This window comes from Mesoplodon mirus (assembly GCF_964341445.2).
Source record: "Mesoplodon mirus genome assembly, chromosome: 3".
In the NCBI taxonomy this organism is placed as follows: Eukaryota; Metazoa; Chordata; class Mammalia; order Artiodactyla; family Ziphiidae; genus Mesoplodon; species Mesoplodon mirus.
The window spans coordinates 110,341,496-110,367,945 of NC_138978.1; the positions used below are offsets into that span (position 1 = coordinate 110,341,496).

The window sequence follows — 26,450 nt, forward strand, 5'->3', positions numbered from 1 at the left end:
CGCGAGTCGGGGCCGGAGGCAGGCCCGAGCCATCCGCCCCACCCCCGCACGCCCGCTCCCCTCAGGAGTGTGCCCAACGGGTGTCGGCAGTCGGCTGCTCCGCGCCCTCCCGGACTAGGGAGCCACGGGACGAGGACCAGGCCGCAGCCCCCCACCGCGTGGACGCGCTGCCTCTCCCGCAGCCGTCGCCGCCACCACCAGAGCGAGCGGCTGCGAGCGACCGGAGGTTGCGCGGCGGAGGCCGCCAAGGCGGCCAGGGAGGAAGGAGACGCAGCTGACCTCTGCCCGCCCGAGGCGCTACTGCTCTCGCGAGCCCGGGGCGGCCGCCGCCCCCGGGCTGAGCGAGGAATGAGCAGGCGCTTGCCCCGGGTTCTCGGACAGGGGGGCCGCGGCTTTGCTTCTTCCCACGCCGCGGGGCCGCGGGGGCTCGGTCGCCGCGGCCGGGCACGGCGGGGTCAGAGGCAGCCTCGCTCCGGGAGCCGGCGCCGGGGTTAACTTAACCCGCTGCCGAGAGGAGGAGGAGGAGCCGCCGAGCGGGGGCGGCCACCGCGCCTCCCCTCCCCCCGCACACGCCGGGGCTTCTCAGTGGCCGCCGAGGAGGAAGTTCCGCTCCCTGACAGACCCGAGCGGTAGCAACAGCGGCCGCGGCGGCCGCGGCTGGGAGGGCGCAGGTATTTGGGACGCGGATGCCCTTCGCGCCAGCCGTCGAGGGAGCAGCGTCGGAGCTGTCGCCGGCCCCCGGAGCCCGGGGACAGCGTCGTGAGGCGTGGGCATCCGAGCCCTCCTTCCTGCTTTTCGCCCAGCGCCGTTGCTTCGGCTTCCCGGCGAGGCGGGTGACCCTCCTCCCGGTTGACTGACTTCCGAGGAGCCCCTTGTTTTTCCACCACTGAGGCTCAGAGATTCTGCAATCGAAGCATCGGAGGAGCTCAAGTGAACCTTCTACAGCTCCTTGGATCACGTTAGGCTCCCTTTTGGGGGCGGGAAACCACGTTGGAGCATCTCCCGGAGGTTCAGGAATGGAAGAACCCACCTTGCATCCTCTGTGTGGTGTTGCTTGTCTGATCTACCCTTAGGAATGAAGAGGAGACTTGTAATCACCCGGTGAAGTACTGAGAGCCAGATGGCAAAGAAAGTATCACAGGACTTAAACTAGTGATCGTTTGGGGGCCACACTCGTTTCTGCATGTAATTGGATGAGCGTGAAAGAGGTGCCCTATTGAAACGCACAGCAGTCTTTTAAGAGGAGGAAAATTGAGTGTCCCCATTTTTGCCAGGATTCTGAAGACTGTTCAATGTATCGTACATTTGATGTAAGATGAGAACTTTATAAAATATTCTGCCCAAGAGCGTAAATGATGACTACCCCAGCGCTGCTACCCCTCTCTGGACGAAGGATACCACCTCTGAACCTGGGGCCGCCTTCCTTCCCGCATCACAGGGCTACCTTGAGACTTTCTGAGAAGTTTATCCTCCTCCTTATTCTAAGTGCCTTCATCACCCTGTGTTTTGGGGCATTCTTCTTCCTTCCAGACTCTTCAAAACACAAACGTTTTGATCTGGGTTTGGAAGATGTGTTAATTCCTCATGTAGATGCCGGCAAAGGGGCTAAAAACCCTGGAGTCTTCCTGATCCATGGACCAGATGAACATAGACACAGGTTTGTTTATTTCAGAAGTTCTGATATTAACATTTGGCAGAGCAAGGTATGGTTTATTGCATCAAACCTGTCATTTTTTTGGCGGTAAAATGTAACTTTCCTTGAGTCGTGAGAGTTGTATTTTTTCACAGCTAGTTAAATAGAATCATAAACTGGAAGGACACCTAGAGCCCCATCCAAAGTCCAGTTCCTTCCTTTTATGTAGGAGGAATGTTTGTGCTCAGGGGTGTTGTGTCTCATGTGAACAATTGGGAATGGAGGTATGAAGACTTAACCTGAAGAAATAGTGACATATGCCGCGCCTTCATTTATTAAGAATGTGTTGCATTCAATCATTGTGCCACCCTGTGAAATAGATCCATGGAATCCTGACATCTTCTCTGGGTTTGTTCTCTCCCAAAGGGCTCTCATCTCTGGCTGGTAGTTAAAAGCTTAGTAGGGAATCTTAGCTTTTTAGGAAGACAAATACAGGCACAATAGATGTGTTTTGGTGCTCTGTGTGGAATCAGTTAAGTTAAAGAGATCACTGAATCTTAAGTCACTCACTTTGTGACTCTTGCAGACAAGGTTTGGTTATGTTTTAACATTTAATTTTGCTGTTTTTTTTTTCCCTAAATGTGAAAGATGGAGTGTATCGAATAACTCTTAGAATTTGCTTGATTAAAGGGTTCACATTCTTTAAAATCAGTGAATCCGAAGTGAGCTCTTGGGAGAATATGGGCAAATTAGGATAAAATGGGAGCTCTAGTTACAGTCTCTTTAAATCATTTATGTAATTTGTATCAGAAGAACCTGGGAAAGTAGTTTGCTTTCTTCAAACCTACAGTTTTTTTTTTTAACCTGCTAAACCTTTCCCCTTTTTTCTCTATTTTTTAAAATAACTTTTGAGCATGCAAAAAAATCATATGTCTCAGTTCTGTTCTCAACTGATGTTTTAACTTTTCATCATGCACGAGGTTTTTGAAAAAGCTTGTGTTCAAATGTTATCCTAAGTTAAATACTTTAGAAAAATGCACTGTTGTAATGAGAGCTGGTTTTTCCTTTTTCTCAGTCGAGTTAATTTGTTCTTTGCTTGCTGTTTCTGTGACTTTGGGCTGAACCTTATGGAGTAATTACTTCTAAAATTGTTTCATATCATTCGTCTGTAACCAAATTAATTTGAAAATTTTGCCATCATTTTCAACTTCTGTACTCTTTCATTTGTTTCTTTTATTTTCCCCTTTGCTCTTTGTGACTTCAAGAAAAATCTGATATAATCTGTGAAATAACGTTGCTGAAAAATTAACACTGAAAGTACTGTTTTCCTTGAAAACCTTATTTCCCATGTTATTTATAATGATAAGTATTTTTTTAAAAAAAGATGTTAAGACTGACTTCAGAGCTCTTTGAAGCCATGAATTAACTTTATTTAACTCTTATAAGTTGTCTGTCATATATTTAACAATTTACTTTATATTTTGTGTGGTCTAAAGGTTAAAAAATATGGCATTTTCTAGTTTAAAAGCATTCACATAGAAAAATTCTTCGTGAAGTGGAATTTAAATTTCAAATTTGAATAAAAATACAGATATGTCAATTTTTTTCACATTTAAAAAAATCTGCTTAAATCTCTTAAAACAAGAATTCTAAAATTTATATAGCCCTTGAATACATACGCTTCTGTTTCGCTGTACAAGACTGTTGGATCGCTGAGTTTGGAGTGAGAGATTGGTTATTGAGTTCTCTTAACAAGGGATGGTGAGTGAGCCAAATTCTGGGTTTTGGGTAGTAAGAGTCTGGATAACAAGTGGTACATGTGAGAACTTACTCAAATCTATTTGGTTCCTGAGTTGTGGAAGGCAAGAATTCAGATAGAGTTCAGGTATTGAGGGATCCCTGTATTAACTTTGTGTATATTTTACGTGGTTATGTCAGTTTATTTTTTTTTTTAACATCTTCATTGGAGTATAATTGTTTTACAATGGTGTGTTAGTTTCTGCTGTATAACAAAGTGAATCAGCTATACATATACGTAGAACCCCATATCTCCTCCCTCTTGCGTCTCCCTTCCTCCCTGCCTATCCCACCCCTCTGGGTGGACATGAAGCACCAAGCTGATCTCCCTGTGCTATGCAGCTGCTTCCCACTAGCTATTTGTTTTACATTTGGTAGTGTATATATGTCCATGCCACTCTCTCACTTCGTCCCAGCTTACCCTTCCCCCTCCTGTGTCCTCTAGTCCATTCTCTTATGTCTGCGTCTTTATTCCTGTCCTGCTCTTAGGTTCTTCAGAACCATTTTTTTTTTTTAGATGCCATATATATGTGTTAGCATACAGTATTTGTTTTTCTTTTTCTGATTCACTTCACGCTGTACGACATCTAGGTCCATCCATCTCAGTACAAATAACTCAGCTTTGTTTCTTTTTATGGCTGAGTAATATTCCATTGTACATATGTGCCACATCTTCTTTATCCATTCATCAGTCGATGGACACTTAGGTTGCTTCCATGTCCTGGCTATTGTAAATAGAGCTGCAATGAACACTGTGGTACATGACTTTTTGAATTATGGTTTTCTCAGGGTATATGCCTGGTAGTGGGATTGCTGGGTCGTATGGTAGTTCTATTTTTAGTTTTTTAAGGACCCTCCATACTGTTCTCCATAGTGGCTGTATCAATTTACATTCCCACCAACAGTGCAAGAGGGTTCTCTTTTCTCCACACCCTCTCTAGCATTTACTGTTTGTAGATTTTTTGATGATGGCCATTCTGACCGGTGTGAGGTGATACCTCATTGTAGTTTTGATTTGCATTTCTCTCATGATTAGTGATGTTGAACATCCTTTCATGTTTTTGTTAGCAATCTGTATATCTTCTTTGGAGAAATGTCTATTTAGGTCTTCTGCCATTTTTGGATTGGGTTGTTTGTTTTTTTAATGTTGAGCTGCATGAACTGCTTGTATATTTTGGAGATGAATCCTTTGTCAGTTGCTTCGTTTGCAAATATTTTCTCCCATTCTGAGGTTGTCTTTTCGTCTTGTTTATGGTTTCCTTTGCTTTGCAAACGCTTTGAAGTTTCATTAGGTCCCATTTGTTTATTTTTGTTTTTATTTCCGTTTCTCCAGGAGGTGGGTCAAAAAGGATCTTGCTGTGATTTATGTCAAAGAGTGTTCTTCCTATGTTTTCCTCTGTTTTATAGTGTATGGCCTTACATTTAGGTCATTAATCCATTTTGAGTTTATTTTTATGTATGGTGTTAGGGAGTGTTCTAACTCCATTCTTTCACATGTAGCTGTCCAGTTTTCCCAGCACCACTTATTGAAGAGGCTGTCTTTTCTCCATTGTATATTCTTGCCTCCTTTATCAAAGATAAGGTGACCACAGGTGCGTGGGTTTATCTCTGGGCTTTCTATTCTGTTTCATTGATCTGTATTTCTGTTTTTGTGCCAGGACCATACTGTCTTGATTACTGTAGCTTTGTAGTACAGTTTGAAGTCGGGGAGCCTGATTCCACCAGCTCCGTTTTACTTTCTCAAGATGGCTTTGGCTCTTCAGGGTCTTTTGTGTTTCTATACAAATTGTGAAATTTTTTTGTTCTACTTCTGTGAAAAATGCCATTGGTAGTTTGATAGGGATTGCATTGCATGTGTAGATTGCTTTGGGTAGTATAGTCATTTTCACAATGTTGATTCTTCCAATCCAAGAACATGGTATATTTCTCCATCTGTTTGTATCATCTTTAATTTCTTTCATCAGTGTCTTATAGTTTTCTGCATACAAGTCTTTTGTCTCCTTAGGTAGGTTTATTCCTAGGTATTTTATTCTTTTTGTTGCAGTGGTAAATGGGAGTATTTCCTTAATTTCTCTTTCAGATTTTTCATCATTAGTGTATAGGAATGCAAGAGATTTCTGTGCATTAATTTTGTATCCTGCTACATTACCAAATTCATTGATTAGCTCTAGTAGTTTTCTGGTAGCATCTTTAGGATTCTCTCTGTCTAGTATCATGTCATCTGCAAACAGTTTTACTTCTTCTTTTCCAATTTGGATACCTTTTATATGTTTTTTTTCTCTAATTGCTTTGGCTAAAACTTCCAAGACTGTGTTGAATAATAGTGGTGAGCATGGGCAACCTTGTCTTGTTCCTGATCTTAGTGGAAATGGTTTCAGTTTTTCACCATTGAGAATGATGTTGGCTGTGGGTTTGTCATATATGCCCTTTATTATGTTGAGGTAAGTTCCCTCTATGCTTACTTTCTGGAGGGTTTTTATCATAAGTGAGTGTTGAATTTTGTCAGAAGCTTTTTCTGCATTTATTGAGATCATCATACGGTTTTTCTCCTTCAGTTTGTTAATATAGTTTATCACACCGATTGTTTTGTATATACTGAAGAATCCTTGCATTCCTGGGATACACCCTACTTGATCATGGTGTATGGTCTTTTTAATGTGCTGTTGTATTCTGTTTGCTAGTATTTTGTTGAGGATTTTTGCATTTGTTCATCAGTGATATTGGCCTGTAGTTTTTTCTTTTTTTGTGACATCTTTGTCTGGTTTTGATCTCAGGATGATGGTGGCCTCGTAGAATGAGTTTGGGAGTGTTCCTCCCTCTGCTGTATTTTGGAAGAGTTTGAGAAGGATGGGTGTTAGCTCTTCTCTAAATGTTTGATAGAGTTTGCCTATGAATCCATCTGGTCCTGGGCTTTTGTTCGTTGGAAGACTGTTAATCACAGTTTCAGTTGCAGTGCTTGCAATTGGTCTGTTTATATATTCTGTTTCTTCCTGGTTCAGTCCCAGAAGGTTGTGCTTTTCTAAGAACTTGTCCATTTCTTCCAGGTTGTCCATTTTATTGGTGTATAGTTACTTGCAGTAATCTCTCATGATCCTTTGTATTTCTGCGGTGTCAGTTGTTACTTCTCCTTTTTCATTTCTAATTCTATCGATTTGAGTCTTCTCACTTTTTTTCTTGATGATTCTGGCTGATGGTTTATCAATTTTGTTTATCTTCTCAGAGAACCAGCTTTTAGTTTTATTCATCTTTGCTGTCATTTCCTTCATTTCTTTTTCATTTATTTCTGATCTGATCTTTATGATTTCTTTCCTTCTGCTAACTTTGAGGTTTTTTTGTTCTTCTTTCTCTAATTGCTTTAGGTGTAAGGTTAGGTTATTTGAGATGTTTCTTGTTTCTTGAGGTAAGATTGTATTGCTATAAACTTCCCTCTTAGAACTGCTTTTGCTGCATGCCATAGGTTTTGGGTCATCGTGTTTTCTTTGTCATTTGTTTCTAGATATTTTTTGAATTCCTCTTAGATTTCTTTGGTGATCTCTTGGTTATTAGTGTATTGTTTAACCTCCCTGTGTTTGTATTTTTTACAGATTTTTTTCTTGTAATTGATATCTAGTGTCATAGGACTGTGGTCAGAAAAGATACTTGATACGATTTCAATTTTCTTAAATTTACCAAGGCTTGATTTGTGACCCAGGGTATGATCTAACCTGGGGAATGTTCCATGAGCCCTGAAGAAGAAAGTGTATTCTGTTGTTTTTGGCTGGAATGTCTTATAAATATCAATTAAGTCCATTTTGTTTAATGTATCATTTAAAGCTCGTGTTTCCTTATTTATTTTCATTTTGGATGATCTGCCCATTGGTGAAAGTGGGGTGTTAAAGTCCCCTACTGTGATTGTGTTACTGTCGATTTCCCCTTTTATGGCTGTTAGCATTTTCCTTATGTATTGAGGTGCTCCTATGTTGAGTGCATCAATATTTACAATTGTTATATCTTCTTCTTGGATTGATCCCTTGATCATTTTGTAGTGTTGTTTTTTGTCTCTTGTAATTGTTTTTATTTTAAAGTCTATTTTGTCTGATATGAGAATTGCTACTCCAGCTTTCTTTTGATTTCCATTTGCATGGAATATCTTTTTCCATCCCCTCACTTTCAGGCTGCATGTGTCCCTAGGCCTGAAGTAGCTCTCTTGTACACAGCATATATATGGATCTTGTTTTTGTATCCATTCAGCCAGTCTGTGTATTTTGGTGGGAGCATTTAATCCATTTACATTTAAGGTAGTTATCAATATGTATGTTCCTATTACCATTTTCTTAATTGGTTTGCATTTGTTATTGTAGGTCTTTTCCTCCTCTTGTGTTTCCTGCCTAGAGAAGTTCCTTGAGCATTTGTTGTAAACCTGGTTTAGTGGTGCTGAATTCTCTTATCTTTTGCTTGTCTGTAAAGGTTTTAATTTCTCCATCAAATCTGAATGAGATCCTTGCTGGGTAGAGTAATCTTGGTTATAGGTTTTTCCCTTTCAGCCCTTTAAATATGTCCTGCCCCTCGCTTCTGGCTTGCAGAGTTTCTGCTGAAAGATCAGCTGTTAACTTTATGGGGATTCCCTTGTATGATATTTGTTGCTTTTCCCTTGCTGCTTTTAATATTTGTTCTTTGAATTTAGTTTTTGATAGTTTGATTAATATGTGTCTTGACGTGTTTCTCCTTGGATTTATCCTGTATGGGACTCTCTGTGCTTCCTGGACCTGATTGACTCTTTCCTTTCCCATTTTAGGGACGTTTTCAACTACAGTCTCTTCAAATATTTTCTCAGTTCTTTTCTTTTTATCTTCTTTTGCTGGGACCCTGTAATTCGTATGTTGGTGTGTGTAATGTTGTCCCAGAGGTCTCTGAGACTGTCCTTAGTTCTTTTCATTCTTTTTTCATCATTCTGCTCTGCGGTAGTTATTTACACTATTTTACCTTCCAGATCACTTATCCTTTCTTCTGCCTCAGTTATTCTCAATTGATTTGTTCTAGAGAATTTTTAGTTTCATTTATGGTGTTGTTCATCATTGTTTGTTTGCTCTTTAGTTCTTCTACGTCCTAGTTAAACATTTCTTGTATTTTCTCCATTCTATTTCCAAGATTTTGGATCATCTTTACTATCATTACTCTGAATTCTTTTTCAGGTAGACTGCCTATTTCTTCTTCATTTGTTTGGTCTGGTGGGTTTTTACCTTGCTCTTTTCATCTGCTGCATATTTCTGTGTCTTTTCATTTTGCTTAACTTACTGTGTTTGGGGTCTCCTTTTTTCAGGCAGCAGGTTCGGAGTTCCCGTTGTTTTTGCTGTCTGCTCCCAGTGGGTAAGGTTGGTTCAGTGGGTTGTGTAGGCTTCCTGGTGGAGGGGACTGGTGCCTGTGTTCTGGTGGATGAGGCTGTATCTTGTCTTTGTGGTGGGCAGGACCACGTCCAGTGGTGTGTTTTGGGGTGTCTGTGAACTTATTACAATTTTAGGCAGCGTCTGTGCTAATGGGTGGGGTTGTGTTCCTGTCTTGCTAATTGTTTGGCATAGGGGGTCCAGCACTGTAGCTTGCTGGTCGTTGAGTAGAGCTGTGTCACCGTTGAGATAGAGATCTCTGGTAGAGCTTTTGCCATTTGATACTCAGTGGGGCTGGGAGGTCTCTGGTTGACTAGTGTCCTGAACTTGGGTCTCCCACCTCAGAGGCTCAGGCCCGACACCTGGCCGGAGCACCAAGACCCTGTCAGCCACACAGCTCAGAAGAAAGAGGAGGAAAAAAAATTAAATAAAAAAAACTAATAAGATAAATCTATTAAAATAAAAAGTAAAAAATATTGTTAAAAATAAAACAGTAATAAAAAAAGAAGAGAGCAATCATAGCAAAAAATAAAACCACCAATGATAACAAGCACTAAAAACTGTACTAAAAAAAGAAAAAAAAATAAAGGAGAGAATCCTAGAACACATGGTAAAAGCAAAGCTATACAGACAAAATCACACAAAGAAGCATACACATACACACTCACAAAAAGAGAAAAAGGATAAAAATATATATAAAAAAGAAAAAGAGAGTAACCAAATCAATAAACAAATCTACCAATGATAATAACCTCTAAATACTAAACTAACATAAACATAAAGCCAGAAACAAATTAGTTGCCGAAAGCAAACCCAAAGTCTACAGTTGCTCCCAAAGTCCACCTTCTCAATTTGGGATGATTCGTTGTCTATTCAGGTATTCCACAGATGCAGGGTACATCAAGTTGATTGTGGAGATTTAATCCGCTGCTCCTTAGGCTGCTGGGAGAAATTTCCCTTTCTAATCCACTGCTCCTGAGGCTGCTGGGAGAAATTTCCCTTTCTCTTCTTTGTTCGCAGGGCTCCTGGGGTTCAGCTTTGGATTTGGCCCCACCTCTGTGTGTAGTTCGCCTGAGGACGTCTGTTCCCACCCAGACAGGATGGGGTTAAAGTAGCAGCTGATTAGGGGGCTCTGGCTCACTTGGGGGGCGGGGAGGGGTACAGGGTGGGGCGAGCCTGCGGTGCCAGAGGCTGGCGTGATGTTGCAACAGCCTGAGGTGTGCCGTGTGTTCTCCCGGGGAGGTTGTCCCTGCATCACGGGACCCTGGCAGTGGCGGGCTGCACAGGCTCCCGGGAGGGGAGGTGTGGATAGTAACCTCTGCCTGTACACAGGCTTCTTGGTGGCTGCAGCAGCTGCGTTAGCATTTCATGCCCGTCTGTGGAGTCCGCGCTGATAGTTGTGGCTCACGCCTGTCTCTGGAGCTCGTTTAGGCGGTGCTCTGAATCCCCTCTCCTTGCGCATCCGAAAACAATGGTCTCTTGCTTCTTAGGCAGGTCCAGACTTTTTCCCGGACTCCGTCCAGGCTAGCTGTGGTGCCCTAGCCCCCTTCAGGCTGTGTTCACGCAGCCAACCCCAGTTCTCTCCCTGGGATCTGACCTCCGAATCCCGAGCCTCCAAATACTCAGCCCCCACCCGCCCCGACGGGTGAGCAGACAAGCCTCTCAGGCTGGTGAGTCCTGCTCGGCAGTGATCCTGTGTGCGGGAATCTCTCTGCTTTTTCCTTTGCACACCTGTTGCTGCTCTCTCCTCCATGGCTCCGAAGCTACCCCCCACCCAAGCCCACCTCCCGTCTTTGCTAGTGAAGGGGCTTCCTAGTGTGTGGAAACTTTTTCTCCTTCACAGCTGCCTCCCAGAGGTGCAAGTCCCTATTCTTTTGCCTCTGTTTTTCCTTTTTTCTTTTGCCCTACCCAGGTACGTGGGGAGTCTCTTGCCTTTTGGGAGGTCTGAGGTCTTTTTCCAGCGTTCAGTAGGTGTTCTGTAGGAGTTGTTCCACATGTAGATGTATTTTTGATATATTTGTGGGGAGGAAGGTGATCTTCAAGTCTTACTTCTCCGCCATCTTGAAGGTCCCCCCCTCAGTTTATTTTTATATCGATTGTCACCATATCTGAAAACACAGTCTGTAGTTGTAAGAATTCTTCTAATTTGATCAATGAAATACATTTCAAATTAGAGATCATTCCAATAATAAGACTACAATGTAAAACACTAATATATAAACATTAACATTCAAAAATAATTCGGAAAGGTAGCATTTTAACAGATATAGTTGGTACTAAGATCATGCTTATTTTGGATGTGGGTCAAAGAACCATCTTTCTTAATTTGGAAAATACAACTTGATGATTTATCTTAATTTTATATGTGTGGAGAGGAGTGCAGGATAGAGGGATGAGGAACCTTACTTTAACGGAGAAGTAATGAAAAATAAATCATGGCCGTTATTTCTTATGGTATTGAACAGATACTTGTTGAATTGGCTTTTCTTAATTAGTGTAGTTAGGTACTTAAGTTCTGGAGTCAGACTGCGTGGATTCGTACCCTAGTTTGTCACTGATTAGATGTGTGATTTTTTTTTTTTTTTTGCGGTACGCGGGCCTCTCACTGTTGTGGCCTCTCCCGTTGCGGAGCACAGGCCCTGGACACGCAGGCTCAGCGACCATGGCTCACGGGCCCAGCTGCTCCGCGGCATGTGGGATCTTCCCTGACCGGGGCACGAACATGTGTTCCCTGCATCGGCCGGCAGACTCTCAACCACTGTGCCACCAGGGAAGCCCGGATGTGTGATTTTGAGCAAATTTTTAAACTCTATGCGTAAGTTGCTTCCTCTGGATGATAGTGGCATCACTTTATAGATTGTTATATTGAATGAGATAGTACACGTGAAGTGCTCAACATAGTTCTTAGCATTTAGTAAATGCTCAATAAATATTAGTTATTATTATCTTTAATTATAGTTTTAACTTAATATTTTAATTCTGAGTCTACTTACCTTAAAATATTGTACATGTTCCTGAAAAGTTGGGTAGAAATTAATTAATATTTTAAAAGTACACCAGACCCTTATTGTCTAAAGGAATACTTTATAACCAAACTGTTTAGCAACAAATGTGTATTGCATGTCTGCTGTGTATCAGGTCCGACTTCTATGGAGCTTCGCATCTTGGGGGAGGGGTGGGAGGGGATGACAGGCATTAAATAAACAAATTTATTTTTTAGGTGTGATGAGTGTTATGAAGATGTATTCAGTATTATCAGAGCACATAATGTGTTTTAGCCTGTGGAGTGGGGGTCGTGGGGACAGGCAGTGGGAGTAGGGAAGGCTTCTTGAGGAAACAACTGCTGAGAAGCTTACAAGTAGGAGATTGCTAGGTCAGGTAGAGTTGTGGGAAAAAAGTGGTCAAAGCAGAGGACACAACATGTGTGAGAGCCCTAAGTAGTACTGTTGTTGAACCCAGGTTATGTGCCTGATGCGCAGTGAGGCCAGACAAACCAAAACGTCAGAGTTTGGAGTGGAGAAAGGTTTATTGCAAGGGCCAATCAAGGAGAATGGTGACTCATGCTCAAAAGACCCGAACTCCCCAAAGATTTTGCGGGAAGAGTTTTTATAGGCAAAATTTCAGGGGAGAGCGGCAGGGTGTGTGACCTACTTCTGATTGGTTGGTGGTGAGGTAACTGGGTGGTATTCTAGGAATTTCAATCATCAGCCTTCTGGTTCCAACCAGTTGGAGGTCCACATGCTTGTGCTTAGCCTGAAAATACCACCCTGCCCCTGGATGGAGGCCCTAGTTCCTGTAGAAGAACTCAGAGATATGAATGAGATTGTTATGCACAGCCCTGAGGAAGAACCAGGCCCCTGCCCCATCACTGCACTATTGTTTCCTTCTGCTGTTCCCTCACTCCCCTAATTAGTAACTGAATCTGCCCTGTGGAACTTAGGAAAGGTCTTGGAGGTGGAAAGCCTTTTTCCTACAAACAAGAAACCAGAAGCAGAAAGGGTTTTGTGCCCTGGAGGTCCCCACGGGGTCCTGCTCAGTTTCAGTATCATTGAGGATCTGAGAAATATTCAGATTCAGTATGGCTGGTGTAGAGATTAGTGGTGTGCGGCTAGGTGAAGAGACTAGATGACAGGTCAGATTTGGCCTCCTTATTGTTTGGAAAGTTTGAATGAGTTGCCAGCATTGACATATCAGGAAAATTTCACACAAAGGTCTGGATTTCTGGCTTCTCTTGAAAAATGAGAGGATATAACAACATCTAAGTCTGTATTTTCAGATGGCAACGCTCAGCTGGATCCAGGCAGCTGCTACTCCCTTTAGTGGGGCATGGACTCTTCATTTTATGCCACTCAATTAAGTTGCCCGATAAGTAAATTTAATAAATCAATGTTTAACCTGGTTGTTGTTGAGTTTGGAATCCCTAGGCGGGATCCTGGAGAGTTTTTAGTCAAGTATTTTGATCTTTATGTTAAGTACTATGGGAAGTCATTGAAGAGTTTTCATTAAAGCAAGGGAATGTCATAATCATTTAATATTTTTAAAAAATTTAAATAATTACTTTGGTTGCAGTGTAAACAGTGGATTGGAGAGGAACAGGAGGAAATGTAGTGAAATCAGTTAGGAGAGCCTAGGTCGCAGAGGATATTGGCTTAGACCAGAGTGATGAAAGTGGAAGAGGAGAGAAATTAGTGGAGAAAAGTAGTTGATTCAAGAGATGTTAAACTGTTAAGTTTCACAGAAGTTCGTGGTTGATTGAATATGGGGGCTAAGGTAGGAGGAGGAGGTAGTCCAGGATAACTCCCAGTTTCTGGCTGACATGATTATGGATTACTAAGAAATATATACTGTATTTTTTAAAAAAATATTTATTTATTTATTTTCCTTATTTTTTTTTTTTTGACTGCGTTGGGTCTTAGTTTGCAGCACACGGGATCTTTTTGTTGAGGCATGTGGGATCTTTTCGTTATGGCTCATGGTCTGCTCGGGTTTCTCTCTAGTTGTGGCATGTGGGTTTTCTCTCTCTAGTTGTGACACGTAGGCTCCAGAGTGTGGGCTCTGTAGTTTGTGGCACGTGGGCTGTCTCGTTGAGGCGTGCGAACTCAACAGTTGTGGCACACAGGCTTAGTTGCCCCATGGCATGTGGGATCTTAGTTCCCCAACCAGGGCTCGAACCCATGTCCCCTGCATTGGCAGGCGGATTCTTTACCACTGGACCATCAGGAAAGTCCCAGAAATATCCGCTGTATTTAACTAATACTTTAATTTATGTAATTGTTACTACATGAATTTAAGATAAAGCATTTTCATGAGAAAACCTGTATGTTCCCTTCTGTTAAGTGGTTCATAAATAATCTAGAGTTTTCAAACAATATATATCTTCCAGATGATGACATAAAATGTGTAGTTTGATGTTCATGACAGTCATGTTTAGCATCTGTGATTTTGAAGTAACCAAAATAGGTATTGCTTATAGTATACATGAATATTGTTATAAATATATAGTGATACACATAAAGTATCATGTTCATAATTTGTGTACATAATAGACTTATCTAATAAGAATTTTACTTTTTTTTTCCTGAAACAGGCCTGATAGGAACCCTTTATTCACAATAGTTTTATACATATATATATAAAATACATACGTACAATATATTGTCAGTGTGTTATTTACATTTTCCTATTTCTGTGCCTACATATAGGTTTTCATTTATTACATTCATTTTATTTAAACCTTTCTAATTTGTAAAATGTAACTATTATACAAAAATACATAAAAGAATAATCCACACTATAATAGATAGTATTTATATATAAATACTCATGCAGCCACCTCCCAGATTGAGAAAACAAACATTGTCAGCACCCCAAAAGCCTCCAGATCATCGCTTCCCAAACCAACCCTCCTCAGTATTTCCTGGCCCCATTCGTGTGTTTGACTTTTATGGTAATTACAACCGTGTGTTTCCCTACGGTTTTACCACTAGGTAAACATCACTAAACAATATAGTTAAGATTTTCCTGTTTAAACTTTTACATAAGTATATAAATGATGTATGTACTGTGTCTTGCCTTTTTTTGTGTGAAGGGGCTCAATATTATCTTGCTAAGATTCCATCATGTTGAAGTATGTGGTGGTAGTTTATTTTCATCACTATGTAGCATTCTATTATATGAAAATATTACAGTTTACTTAGTTCAGTCTCGTATTAATGGCCATTTGTGTTATTTTAAGTTGAGGATAATATAAACAATGTTTCTTTTATAATAAGAATTTCATTAATTTTCACTTTCGAAATTGACATTTGTTTTATATATTGGCATTATATAAATGGGCTTTGTGGTTTTGTTTTGTTTTTAAAATATTCAGTTGAATTGCCAGTAAGTTTCATCCTCCAGTCAGGATTTTGCAAGTATGAATTGAATACCTGAGGGTCGGGTGTATGTTAACTTCTCATAGTTTCCTCAGACGTAAAGAGCATAGGCTTTGGAGTTAGAAAGACTTAAAGTTGCATCTTGGTTCTACTAACTAGCTGTGTGACATTGTACTAGACATAATCACTCTAAACCTGTGCTGGACATATGGTAGTCACTAATGTCATGTGGCTTTTGAACTTGACACCAGATTGTAGCATGCTTTGGTGAGAGTTTCTCAAGTTTTTCATGTCGTGATTTGTATTTTTTGCTTGATTCATTTTTGCTTTCTGTTGCAAGAGTAGAGATTTTATATCTCACTATTGTGATTTTAGCTTTCTTATCATCTTTCCTCATTTCATTTCTCTTCCATGCCTCCCCCACCCCCACCCTCATCCTGTTCTTTACTTAGGGCTTACTGCTCCTGTTTTAGGGAGGTCACACATTTTATCCTCTAAGTCTGCGGGGCTTTCCTTTGTTATATATTTCCCCTAATTGGCTCGTGGTTATTTTTCCTACTTCCCTTTACTCAGAGGTGAATAACGTAAGATCAGTTTATACTTGACATTTATCAGTAATTTGTGGTGTAGATGTCTTTGTTGATTTTTTTTGGATCTACTTGCATATTGAGTGAATACCCTTTTCAACTCCATAGTTGGAGTACAAATTGATTTGTATAGCTCTCAGTCTGTTTTCCTCTGTTCTAATATCTTTAAGTCATTTCACCTGTGGTGCTAGAGTAGATTTCACAATTCCGAGTACAATTGGCATCATGGACAACTACTGAGATTCTTTTTGTTCTGCCTCTTACCACCTAGAATACAGTTTTTCATTCTACTTCCCCCATCCTCCAGGAGTTGTTCTCTGACATAGCCTAGCTAATTAAATAATAAGGAAAGAATTGGGAAGAGACTATGGGGAAAGGAAAGTTGAACAGTGCTCTGACTACATAAAGGTTTCTGTCCCATTTTATCATTGGGTCTCTGAGATAAGTTACAGTTGGGGTTGTGTAGTAATTTGGATATTTTTTGTTTCATGAGTTAAATATGGTTATAAGTTACTGAAGAATTCTTCCAGATTCTGACATGGTGGCTCTTATTTCTTTGATAGTCTGAGTTTTTATCATTTTCTGCATCTTTCATAAGTATTAGTAGTAATTTGGAAGAAACTGTGTTTTGGGTCTGCTCATCAGATGACATTTTGTATACCCTTATTTAAAGTATAATTTTGATTCTAAGCAAAGTGATAATGACTTTGCTTTTATTAGTTCAGCATTATAAAATCACTGTTATAAAATCAGTATGTTTTTCATCTCAGAAATGAATAAAATATTAGTATGGTATGGTTAAATTGCAGAATGCCAAGGTATGTCCTGATTTTCATGTTGGTCAGGAAATGTTGAAAATTGCAGGAGATGACATACTGTTCAGTGCCCCAGAAGTTGAATGCTAATAGGTAAACATTTATTGGATGAAGTTAAATGTTTTAAGGAAATAAAATTTGTTCAAACATATTGATAGTTTATTTGCTTTAAAGCTATAATAGTCTCTCCAAAATTTCTCTTGGGTTTCATAACAAGTGTTCTAGGGCTGTGAAATGTTTATTTTTATTTATTAATATTTCTTTTGATTTTTCTTCTTATTAAAGTATCAAACATACAGTCTCAGAATATTCCTTCTATATTATTAATGTAGACTTATGTAGATTATGAAGCCTCTATAATATGTAGTCTAAGATTAGGTTTTATTTTTTATCACCATTTAGTATTATAAATCTGTGCTTGAATTACCTTGACTTGCTTTTAATCTTATTTCATAATAGTGTTCTTTGATCTACAGCAGTCTTGTTAATATTAATTTACCCATTAACAGCTGAGATTGCCCACATCCACAGATAGATTTATTCCCTTACTTTCCCTGCCTTTAGGTAATCTTTTTCCCATGTACTTTTATCTTTCTCATGTATTGTCTGTGACTGCATATTTATAATCATCTGCTTACTTATCTGTTGTTCCCAGTAGAACATGGGCTCCTTGAGGACAAATGACTGTTCTTTTAATTATTTTTGTATTTCCAATGCTTGAGGTACATTTGACCCTTAATGAAAGTATATATCTTTTTATTTTAAATTGAAGTATAGTTGATTTATAGTGTTGTGTTAGTTTCTGGTGTGCAGCAAAGTGATTCAGTTATATATACATATGTTCTTCTTCATCTTCTTTTCTGTTGTGGTTTATTGCAGGATATTGAATATAGGTCCCTGTGTTATACAGTAGGACTGTGTTGCTTATCTATTTTACATATAGTAGTTTGTATCTGCTAATCCCAAACTCCTTATTTATCCCTCCCTCACCCCCTTTCCATTTTGGTAACCATGTTTATTTTCTATGTCTGTGAATCTGTTTCTGTTTCGTAAATAAGTTCATTTGTGTTGTATTTTAGATTTCACATATAAGTGGTATCATACAATATTTGTCTTTCTCTTTCTGACTTTATTTAGTATGATAATCTCTAGGTCCATCCATTTTGCTGCAAATGGCATTATTTCACTATTTTTATGGTTGAGTAATACTCCATTGTGTAAATATACCACACCTTCTTTATCCATTCATCTTTTTTTTTTGGCTTTTATTTTATCTTATTTTATGTTTTTATTGGAGTATAATTGCTTTACAATGGTGTGCTAGTTTCTGCTTTAGAACAAAGTGAATCAGTTATACATATACATATGTTCCCATATCTCTTCCCTCTTGCGTCTCCCTCCCTCCCACCCTCCCTATCCCACCCCTCTAGGTGGTCACAAAGCACCGAGCTGATCTCCCTGTGCTATGCGGCTGCTTCCCACTAGCTATCTATTTTACATTTGGTAGTGTATATATGTCCATCATTTGATGGACATTTAGGTTGTTTCCATGTCTTGGCTATTGTAAATAGTGCTGCCATGAGCATGGGGGTGCATGTATCTTTTCAAATTAGAGTTTTTTCCGGTTCTATTGCCAGGAGTGGGATTGCTGAATCATATGGCAGCTCTGTTTTTAAGCTCTATTTTATAAGGAACCTCATACTGTTTTTCATAGTGGCTGCACCAATTTATATTCCCACCAGCAGGGTAGGAGGGTTTCCTTTTCTCCACACCCTCTCCACTCTTTGTTATTTGTAGACCTTTTAATGATGGCCATTCTGACCAGTATGAGGTGGTACCTCATTGTAGTTTTGATTTACATTTCTCTAATAATTAGTGATATTGAGCATTTTTTCATATGCCTGTTGGCCATTTGTACGTCTTCTTTGGAGAAATGTCTGTTTAGGTAATCTACCCATTTTTTGATCGGGTTCTTTGTTTTTTTGTTACTGAGTTGTATGAGCTGTTTGTATATTTTGGAAGTTAAGCCCTTGTCAGTCGCATCATATGCAAATATTTTCTCCTAGTCCGTAGGTTGTCTTTTGTTTTGTTGGAGGTTTCCTTAGCTGTGCAAAAGCTTGTAAGTTTGATTGGGTCCCATTTGTTTATTTTTGCTTTTATTTCTGTTCCTTGGGAGACTGCCTTAAGAAAACATCGGTACGATTTATGTCAGAGAATGTTTTGCCTGTGTTCTCTTGTAGGAGTTTTATGGAGTCATATTTTATATTTGTCTTTAAGCCATTTTGAGTTTATTTTTGTGTATGGTGTGAGGGTGTGTTCTAACATTGATTTGCATGCGGCTGTCCAGCTTTCCCAACACCACTTGCTGAAGAGGCTGTCTTCTCCATTGTATTTTCTTGTCTCCTTTGTTGCAAATTAATTGACCGTAGGTGTGTGGGTTTATTTCTGGGCTTTCTATTCTGTACCATTGATCCATATGTCTGTTTTTGTGCCAATACCATGTTGTTTTGTTTTGTTTTTCCTTTTTGGCCATGCCGCATGGCTTGTGTATTTCCCCAACCAGGGATTGAACCTGGGCCCTGGCAGTGAAATCACCAAGTCCTAACCACTGGAGTGCCAGGGAATTCCCAATACCATGCTGTTTTGATTGCTGTAGCTTTGTAGTATTGTCTGAAGTTTGGGAGGGTTATACCTCCAGCTTTGTTTTTTTTCTGCAGGATTGCTTTGGCAATTCTGGGTCTTTTATGTTTCCATATAGATTTTAGAATTATTTGTTCTAGTTCTGTGAAAAATGTCATGGGTAATTTGACAGGGATCATATTAACACTGTAGATTGCTTTAGGTAGTATGGCTATTTTAACAGTATTGATTCTTCTAATCCAAAAGCATGGGATATTTTTCCATTTCTTTGAATCATCTTCAGTTTCCTTTATCAATGTTTTATAGTTCTCAGCATATAAATCCTTCATCATCTCCGTGGTCAGGTTTATTCCTAAGTATTTTTTTTTTGATGCGATTTTAAAAGGGATTGGATTTTTAACTTTCCCTTTATGATATTTCATTGTGAGCATTAATGCAACCAATTTCTGTATATTAATCTTGTATCTTTCTCCCTTGTTGAATTTATCAGTTCTAGTAGATTTTTGTGGAGTCTTTAGGATTTTCTATATATAGTAGCATGTCATCTGCATATAATGTCAATTTTACCTCTTCTCTTCCAATTTGGATACCCTTTATTTCTTTTTACTTTCTGATTGCTGTGGCTAGGATTTCTAATACTGTGTTGAATAGAAGTGATGAACATGGGCATTCTGGATTTTAGCAGGAAGACTTTCAGCTTTTCACCATTGAGTATTATGTTAACTGTAGGTTTGTCATACATAGCTTTTATTATGTTGAGATATGTTCCCTCTCTACTCACTTTGGTAAGAGCTTTTATCATGATTGGATGTTGAATTTTATTAAATGCTTTTTCTGTGTGTATTGAGATGATCATGTGATTTTTGTCTTTTCTTTTGCTGATGTGGTGTATCACATTGATTGATTTGCATATGTTGAACCATCCGTGTGAGTCTGGGATGAATCCAACTTGATTGTGGTGTGTGATCTTTCTTATGTCTTGTTGGATTTGGTTTGCTAATATTTTGTGGAGAATTTTTGCATCTATATTCATCAGAGATATTGGCCTTTAGTTTTCTTTTTTGGTATTGTCTTTGTCTGGTTTTGGTATCAGGGTGATGGTGGCTTCATAGAATGACTTTGGGAGTGTTCCCTCCTCTTCAGTCTTTCGGAAGAGTTTAAGAAGGATCGGTATAAGTTCTTCTTTGTATGTTTGGTAAAATTTCCCATTGAAGCCATCTGGAAAAGTATATATCTTGAATAAACGATGTCCATGGCAAGGTGACAAATTCCACAAGAGAAGATGTACACAAAATGCTAGGAGGTATTGAGAGATAAGATGCAAAAGTAGGACAAATGATGTCTTAAAGTGAGAAGGATATGGTCTTTAATAAAGGTTCTTTATTAAAAATAATTTTAAAAACTCACGGGCTTCCCTGGTGGCGCAGTGGTTGAGAGTCCGCCTGCCGATGCAGGGGACACAGGTTTGTGCCCCGGTCCGGGAAGATCCCGCATGCCGTGGAGCGGCTGGGCCCGTGAGCCATGGCAGCTGAGCCTGTGCGTCCGGAGCCTGTGCTCCACAAGGGGAGAGGCCACAGTAGTGAGAGGCCCGCGTAACAAGAAAAAAAAAATAATAATAATTTTAAAAACTCAGGAATTATTCATATTTGCCCTTTCTAGAAAAAACTTTTTCATACACATGTATCTAAGGTATTTTGCATGTCCTCACATTGAATTTTTCCTTCTTTAGGAAAAAAAATAACAGTAGAGAGTATGTGATGAGTGTTTTCACATGTTTAACCTTTAGTCTTTACATCAGACCTGTAAGTTAGGTATTACTCATCTTATTTTTACAAATATGAACACTTTAAAATCTAGATCTTGCCATAGTTAGAAAGTTGGCACCACAGAAGTTAAGCATCTACTTAAAATCTGTAGTATGTGGTAAACATTAATTTAATTGATTAACTGGGCAAATGTTATGTTTACTATTGTTTGAAGGTTATAAAAATATTTAATTTATGGTTTACGCTGACTACATATTCTTGGCTAGGAAAATGTTTGCTACTTTCTTTTTCCATAATTGTGCAAATTCTGTCAGAAAACTTTGTTTTGATTGTCATTAAATTTTTGCTGGATTTTTTTCCCTTTTAGAACATGGTTGTAATGAAGCATGGATAGAGATTTATTTACAGATTGGCTTTTAGGATTTATTATAAAGCAACATCCACTTTAAAAGGCATTGATTCCAATGATTTATCTTGGAATTTTATGTAGTCCAGAAGGAAGGCATCATTGTATATTTAAAAGGGCATTGGGCTCAGTGTTAAGAGATAGGGGCTCTAGTTTCAGTGTTGTCCTTGCTGGATGCATTTCATCAAGCTATTTAACTTCCTTTGTGCCTTATTTATGAAATGAAGGAATTGAATGAACCTTTAAAGATTCCTTCCAGCTCATGCATATGAAATACCAGTTATTTTATGAAGTGGGGACTGAAGAATGTGTAGTAATTTAGTTCAAGGCATTACAGATACTTTGAAAATAAAGTGCATACTAAATAGGAATTAGTGTCATTTCTATATATAAAAATTAAGGTTAAAAAATCATTTTATGGGGCTTCCCTGGTGGCGCAGTGGTTGAGAGCCCGCCTGCCGATGCAGGGGACACGGGTTCGTACCCCGGTCCGGGAAGATCCCACATGCCGTGGAGCGGCTGGGCCCGTGAGCCTGCGCGTCCGGGGCCTGTGCTCCGCAACGGGAGAGGCCACAACAGCGCGAGGCCCACATACCGCAAAAAAAAAAAAAAAAAAAAAAAAAATCATTTTATAAATGACTAATTCATTTATATCATATTATGATTATTTATATAATGAAATATGTACCAATTTAAAGAGTGTAAATGACTGAAATGCTGTTTTTATACATTCTTATTTCTCATAAGTTTAAAAGTAAAACTTACTGGACATTTTTTATACCAGCCTGAAAGTAATAGGTATATTTACAAAAGTATTTCCAGGTGTCATTTTTGAGCTCAGTTAACAATTACATCTCTCATATAAAACTTTAGGATAGATTCTATGGAAAACAAGAGTGCTTGAGTAATTCAGGCCTGAGACCCTGTGAAGGCTCTTATTACCCCAATGCCAAATTTTCTTTAAGATTATAATTTCCTAACCTCAGTATTGAAAGATGCCATTGAAAGTGTCTGTTCTTTTGTTCTCCATGTCTTAATAAGAGCTTTAGAGATAAGTTATGTAAATAGTTTAAAAAAAAAGGATGTGAAGTAATCTGGAGACTACAAAGAACAATGTGTGTATTGTTTTTCCTTTTACATTTTTGACATTTACATATTTATAATATCAACCTCTGTTACTTGTGTAGGTCTCTTGGTCTCTCCTTAGTGATATCACATTCACTTATTAAGCAAGTGTTTTTGAGTATGATGTACCAAGCATTATACTAAGTATTGGGGTTATTGGAGAATATTACAGGGGATTAATTTTCAGCTGGACACTACTGAGAAAGTTAAACCTTAGATTCAGATCTTAACATTGTCTTAAAGCATATAGTATTATCTTTGGAGTCAGATTCTGAGGGTCTGAGAGATGTCTTTTCACCTAGGTGAGGCTCAAGTATATGCATTTAGGTCTTTGGTATTTTTTGAGAGTTCAGATAAGTTGTTACCTTACCTTTCTTCCTTTCTTTTTTTCCAAATATGCATTTATGTCATTAATTTATGCATTTCTGACGTATGGACAGGGTTATCAGGAAGTGAGATGCAATGTTCCTTTCTTTAATAAGGAACCAGACCCTGGCATCTAAAAGATGATGCCAATCATTGTGCTAAATTGAGATTTGGTACAATTATATGTATTTGTGTATCTAAAACTGTTTATGTTTAGCTCTGTAGGGTTATATTGTAAGTTTATTTATAAAATTACATGTGTTCATGACTTCTTTAATTACTTTGCAGTTAGGTGGCATCTGATAGAAAGTTTATATCTTTTTGGTGTGTATAATAAATGTAAATTATTTTTTCTGTTAATTTGTGATGACATTAATAAACATTTACCTTTCATGACCTAGATTTTTTTCCTCCACTTAAAAAGATTGGTTATATCTAGGGTGCAGTGAACATTGATCGGCTGGCTCCTCTTGCACCTATACTGTTGGTGTAAGTGTAAATTAATAGAATTTTTGTGATGAACAATTTAGTAATCAACTATTTTAGTAAATATCAACTACTTTAAAGTACATATTCTTTAATTTAGAAATTCTTCTAAGAACTTATTCTTGGAAAATCTTTACATCATTGCACAAGAAGTGTTTAAGAATGTCCCCGGAAGCTATAACATGATATATTATGAATGATCCAAATGTGTGTTATCAGAGAATTGGTTAAATAAAAGATAACATATCCCAGATTATAGAGAGTTCTTTTTTTCTTTAAACCCCCTATGGATCTTTCCAATTACTCCTACTTAGTATGTGCTTATTTTCTTGATCTGCCTGGCAAACTCGGTTTTTTCTTTTTTTTCCTTTTAATTTCTATTTGAAGATCATGCCTTTCTAATGCTATTTCCTATGTAAATCTGTTTTCAGGTTGTACTCGTGTGCTTATTAGAAAATGCCTATGCTGTTAGATACCTCTTCTATCTAACCTATGGTCCCCTGGTACCTCACCTGTAGTTATTTACTTCCTCTGCTGTGATCTTCCTGTTTGGTGCTTACTTTGTTTACATATTTATTAGATTGTGAACTCCTGTGGGCAAATAATGTGTCTTATTTTTCTTATATTCCCTGCATCTAGCTCAATGCCACTCACATTTGGTAAATATTTGTTGATTATCATTGAGTTAGGCTGAAGTTAATTCAATGACTGATAACTATTTAACCTGAAATTACCATTAATTCAAACTAAAATCCCCTAAAACCCAAGTTAGATTAATCTGTAACAGCTCTTTATGTAAATAAAATCTTTTAATACCCACATAAATGACCTGTATCTAACTAAATTTAAGATAGAGACAGTGAGTTTGTGTTGATGGTTCATCAACTGCTTTATTAAAGTGGGAACACTAAAGAAGTTGGTATTTGTGGGAGCTACATGACTAGAGTACTTGGATTTGGTGTAGAAGCTGAGGGTCAGTGAATTTCTCTGTGCTTCACCTTGAATTGCTTTCATCCTCTTTCAGGTGGCTGACAATTACTTGTATTGAGAAACAGTTGGACTTTTCTATTAACAATTTTTATTTTTTTTTGCGGTACGCGGGCCTCTCACTGTTGTGGCCTCTCTCGTTGCGGAGCACAGGCTCCGGACGCGCAGGCTCAGCGGCCAGGGCTCACGGGCCTAGCCGCTCCACGGCATGTGGGATCTTCCCGGACCGGGGCTCGAACCCGTGTCCCCTGCATCGGCAGGCGGACTCTCAACCACTGCACCACCAGGGAAGCCCAACATGTTTTCTTAAGAATGGGATTCACTCATATAGAATTTGTGAGCCCAAGTGTGATAGAATTTGTGTTGTTTGGTTCTTAACTATATAATATAATCAGTACACTGGAAGAATACATGATTTTGCTTAAAAGGGTAACATTCAGAAAGTTCTTTGTTATTTATATGACAGTGTTATTCTGTGCAAATGGGGTATTTTAATTTGCTGTTGCAAATAATCTTAGACTGTGTTTGTGAACAACTCCCTTATAATGGTTGATACCTCTTGATTACTTTGAGTTTAAAGAGTTATTCATGACGTTGAAGGAGTGACATTTCTCTTTGGAAGGGCTTAATTCCTTTAGGCACTTGCCACTGAGCTCTGTAGAATACTGTTATTTGAGTATTTTCTGTACTGGTTGCTCACTCTCCTATAGTTGTTTCCTAAAACCATTCTTGGCCTATACTTGTACATAAGTAGCTATTTACATAACTGTTTCAGCTATTTTTGTTGTGCTTTCCTGGATCCTCTGAAATATCTTTAGGGTGTTATTAAAATTTAGGGTGTTTGAAAGGTTATTTAGTATCTAACATTGTTTTTAAAAACAAGGTCCATTGTATGGGCATTGTCTTTTATCTTTTAAAAGATAGAATTACATTGTTGATTTATTCAGCATTTTTTTAAAAGTCACTTCATAGGGGCTTTGGTGAGTTTTCATAGAATTTGGAGATTAGTAAGAGTCAGTTTAGCAAAATTCCCTTATAATGGTTAAGGGTAGTTAATATATGCCAAAGTCTTTAAGGGCTCTCATGTTTCTTAAATCTAGGTCAAAGAACAGGGCCTGGAAATCTTAGCAAGGAAATAATGGATGTGAATGAAAGCTGATGTAAAAAAGTGTTCTATCAATATGAGGAAAGAATGTTATCAATAGAAGTTTAAATGCTTGGAGTCTAGAAAAATGAGACCCAATGAGTAGGAAGAGAAGGAAATTACTGAGTACCTTCTGTCTGTTAGATAGTTTCTTTCCCTTCCTTGTTGTACTTTTATTTATAATAATTTGTAGATTCTTTGGATTTTCTATATAAAAAGTATGTTATCTGTCATAGAAGGCATTTTTTTTGGAACTTTAATTTTTTTCTTATATTTTAATCTTACTTTCGTCTCTTGTTTTATTTTGCTGGCTAGAAGTACAATCAAATAGAAGTGTGATAGTGAGCATCCTTATTTGTTTCTCTCATTTTGAAGGAAACGCTTCTAAAGTTTCACTATGAAGAATGTTATTTGCTCTAGGTATAGGAAGATATCTTTTATTAGATTGAAGTTCTCTTTTTCTCCTTTGCTGTAGAGTTTTAAGAATGGGTGTTGAATTTTGTCACTTTTCTCTTTCTACTTTGTACAGTTTTTCTTTAATAATAGGTAGATTACGTGGGTAGAATTTTCTGATGTTAAACTATTCTCATTTCTGGGATAAGTCCAATTAGTTATGATGAATTTTTTTTTCTATTTTTTAAATGTTACTGATAACTTTGCTAATACTAAAAAAAAATCTGTGTTCATGAATGAGCTTAGCCTGTGATTGTCCTTTTTCCATGGTAATCATTCAGTTCTGTTTTGGGCACGTTAAATTAGAGGTGTTTGGCAAGTGTCTTACATGATGTTAGAAATTTGGATCTGGAGTACTTAGTAAAGTGGAAAAGGCTGACTATAAATATTTTGATAGAATAGTTGAGGAAATACAGCTGGATGATGTTGAATAGGAAGGTATATAGAGTAAGAACAGAAATGAGGATGGAATACAACATTTTGGGGGTGCATCGATGATGGTAAAGCCAAT

At 38.5% G+C, this 26,450-nt stretch overlaps 1 protein-coding gene across 4 annotated transcripts in view; it reads left to right on the forward strand.

Moving 5' to 3' along the window:
* Positions 1–490: 490 nt before the first annotated feature.
* The window catches only part of MAN1A2 (mannosidase alpha class 1A member 2), a 144,953-nt gene continuing 118,993 nt past the window's right edge, over positions 491–26,450 (forward strand). For all 4 annotated transcript variants that reach the window (XM_082616200.1, XM_082616199.1, XM_082616201.1 and 1 more), the window contains exon 1: positions 491–1,657. In XM_082616200.1, the coding sequence (XP_082472326.1) occupies positions 1,353–1,657 (305 nt within the window). In that variant the 5' untranslated portion in view covers positions 491–1,352. The remainder of the gene's footprint in view (positions 1,658–26,450) is intronic.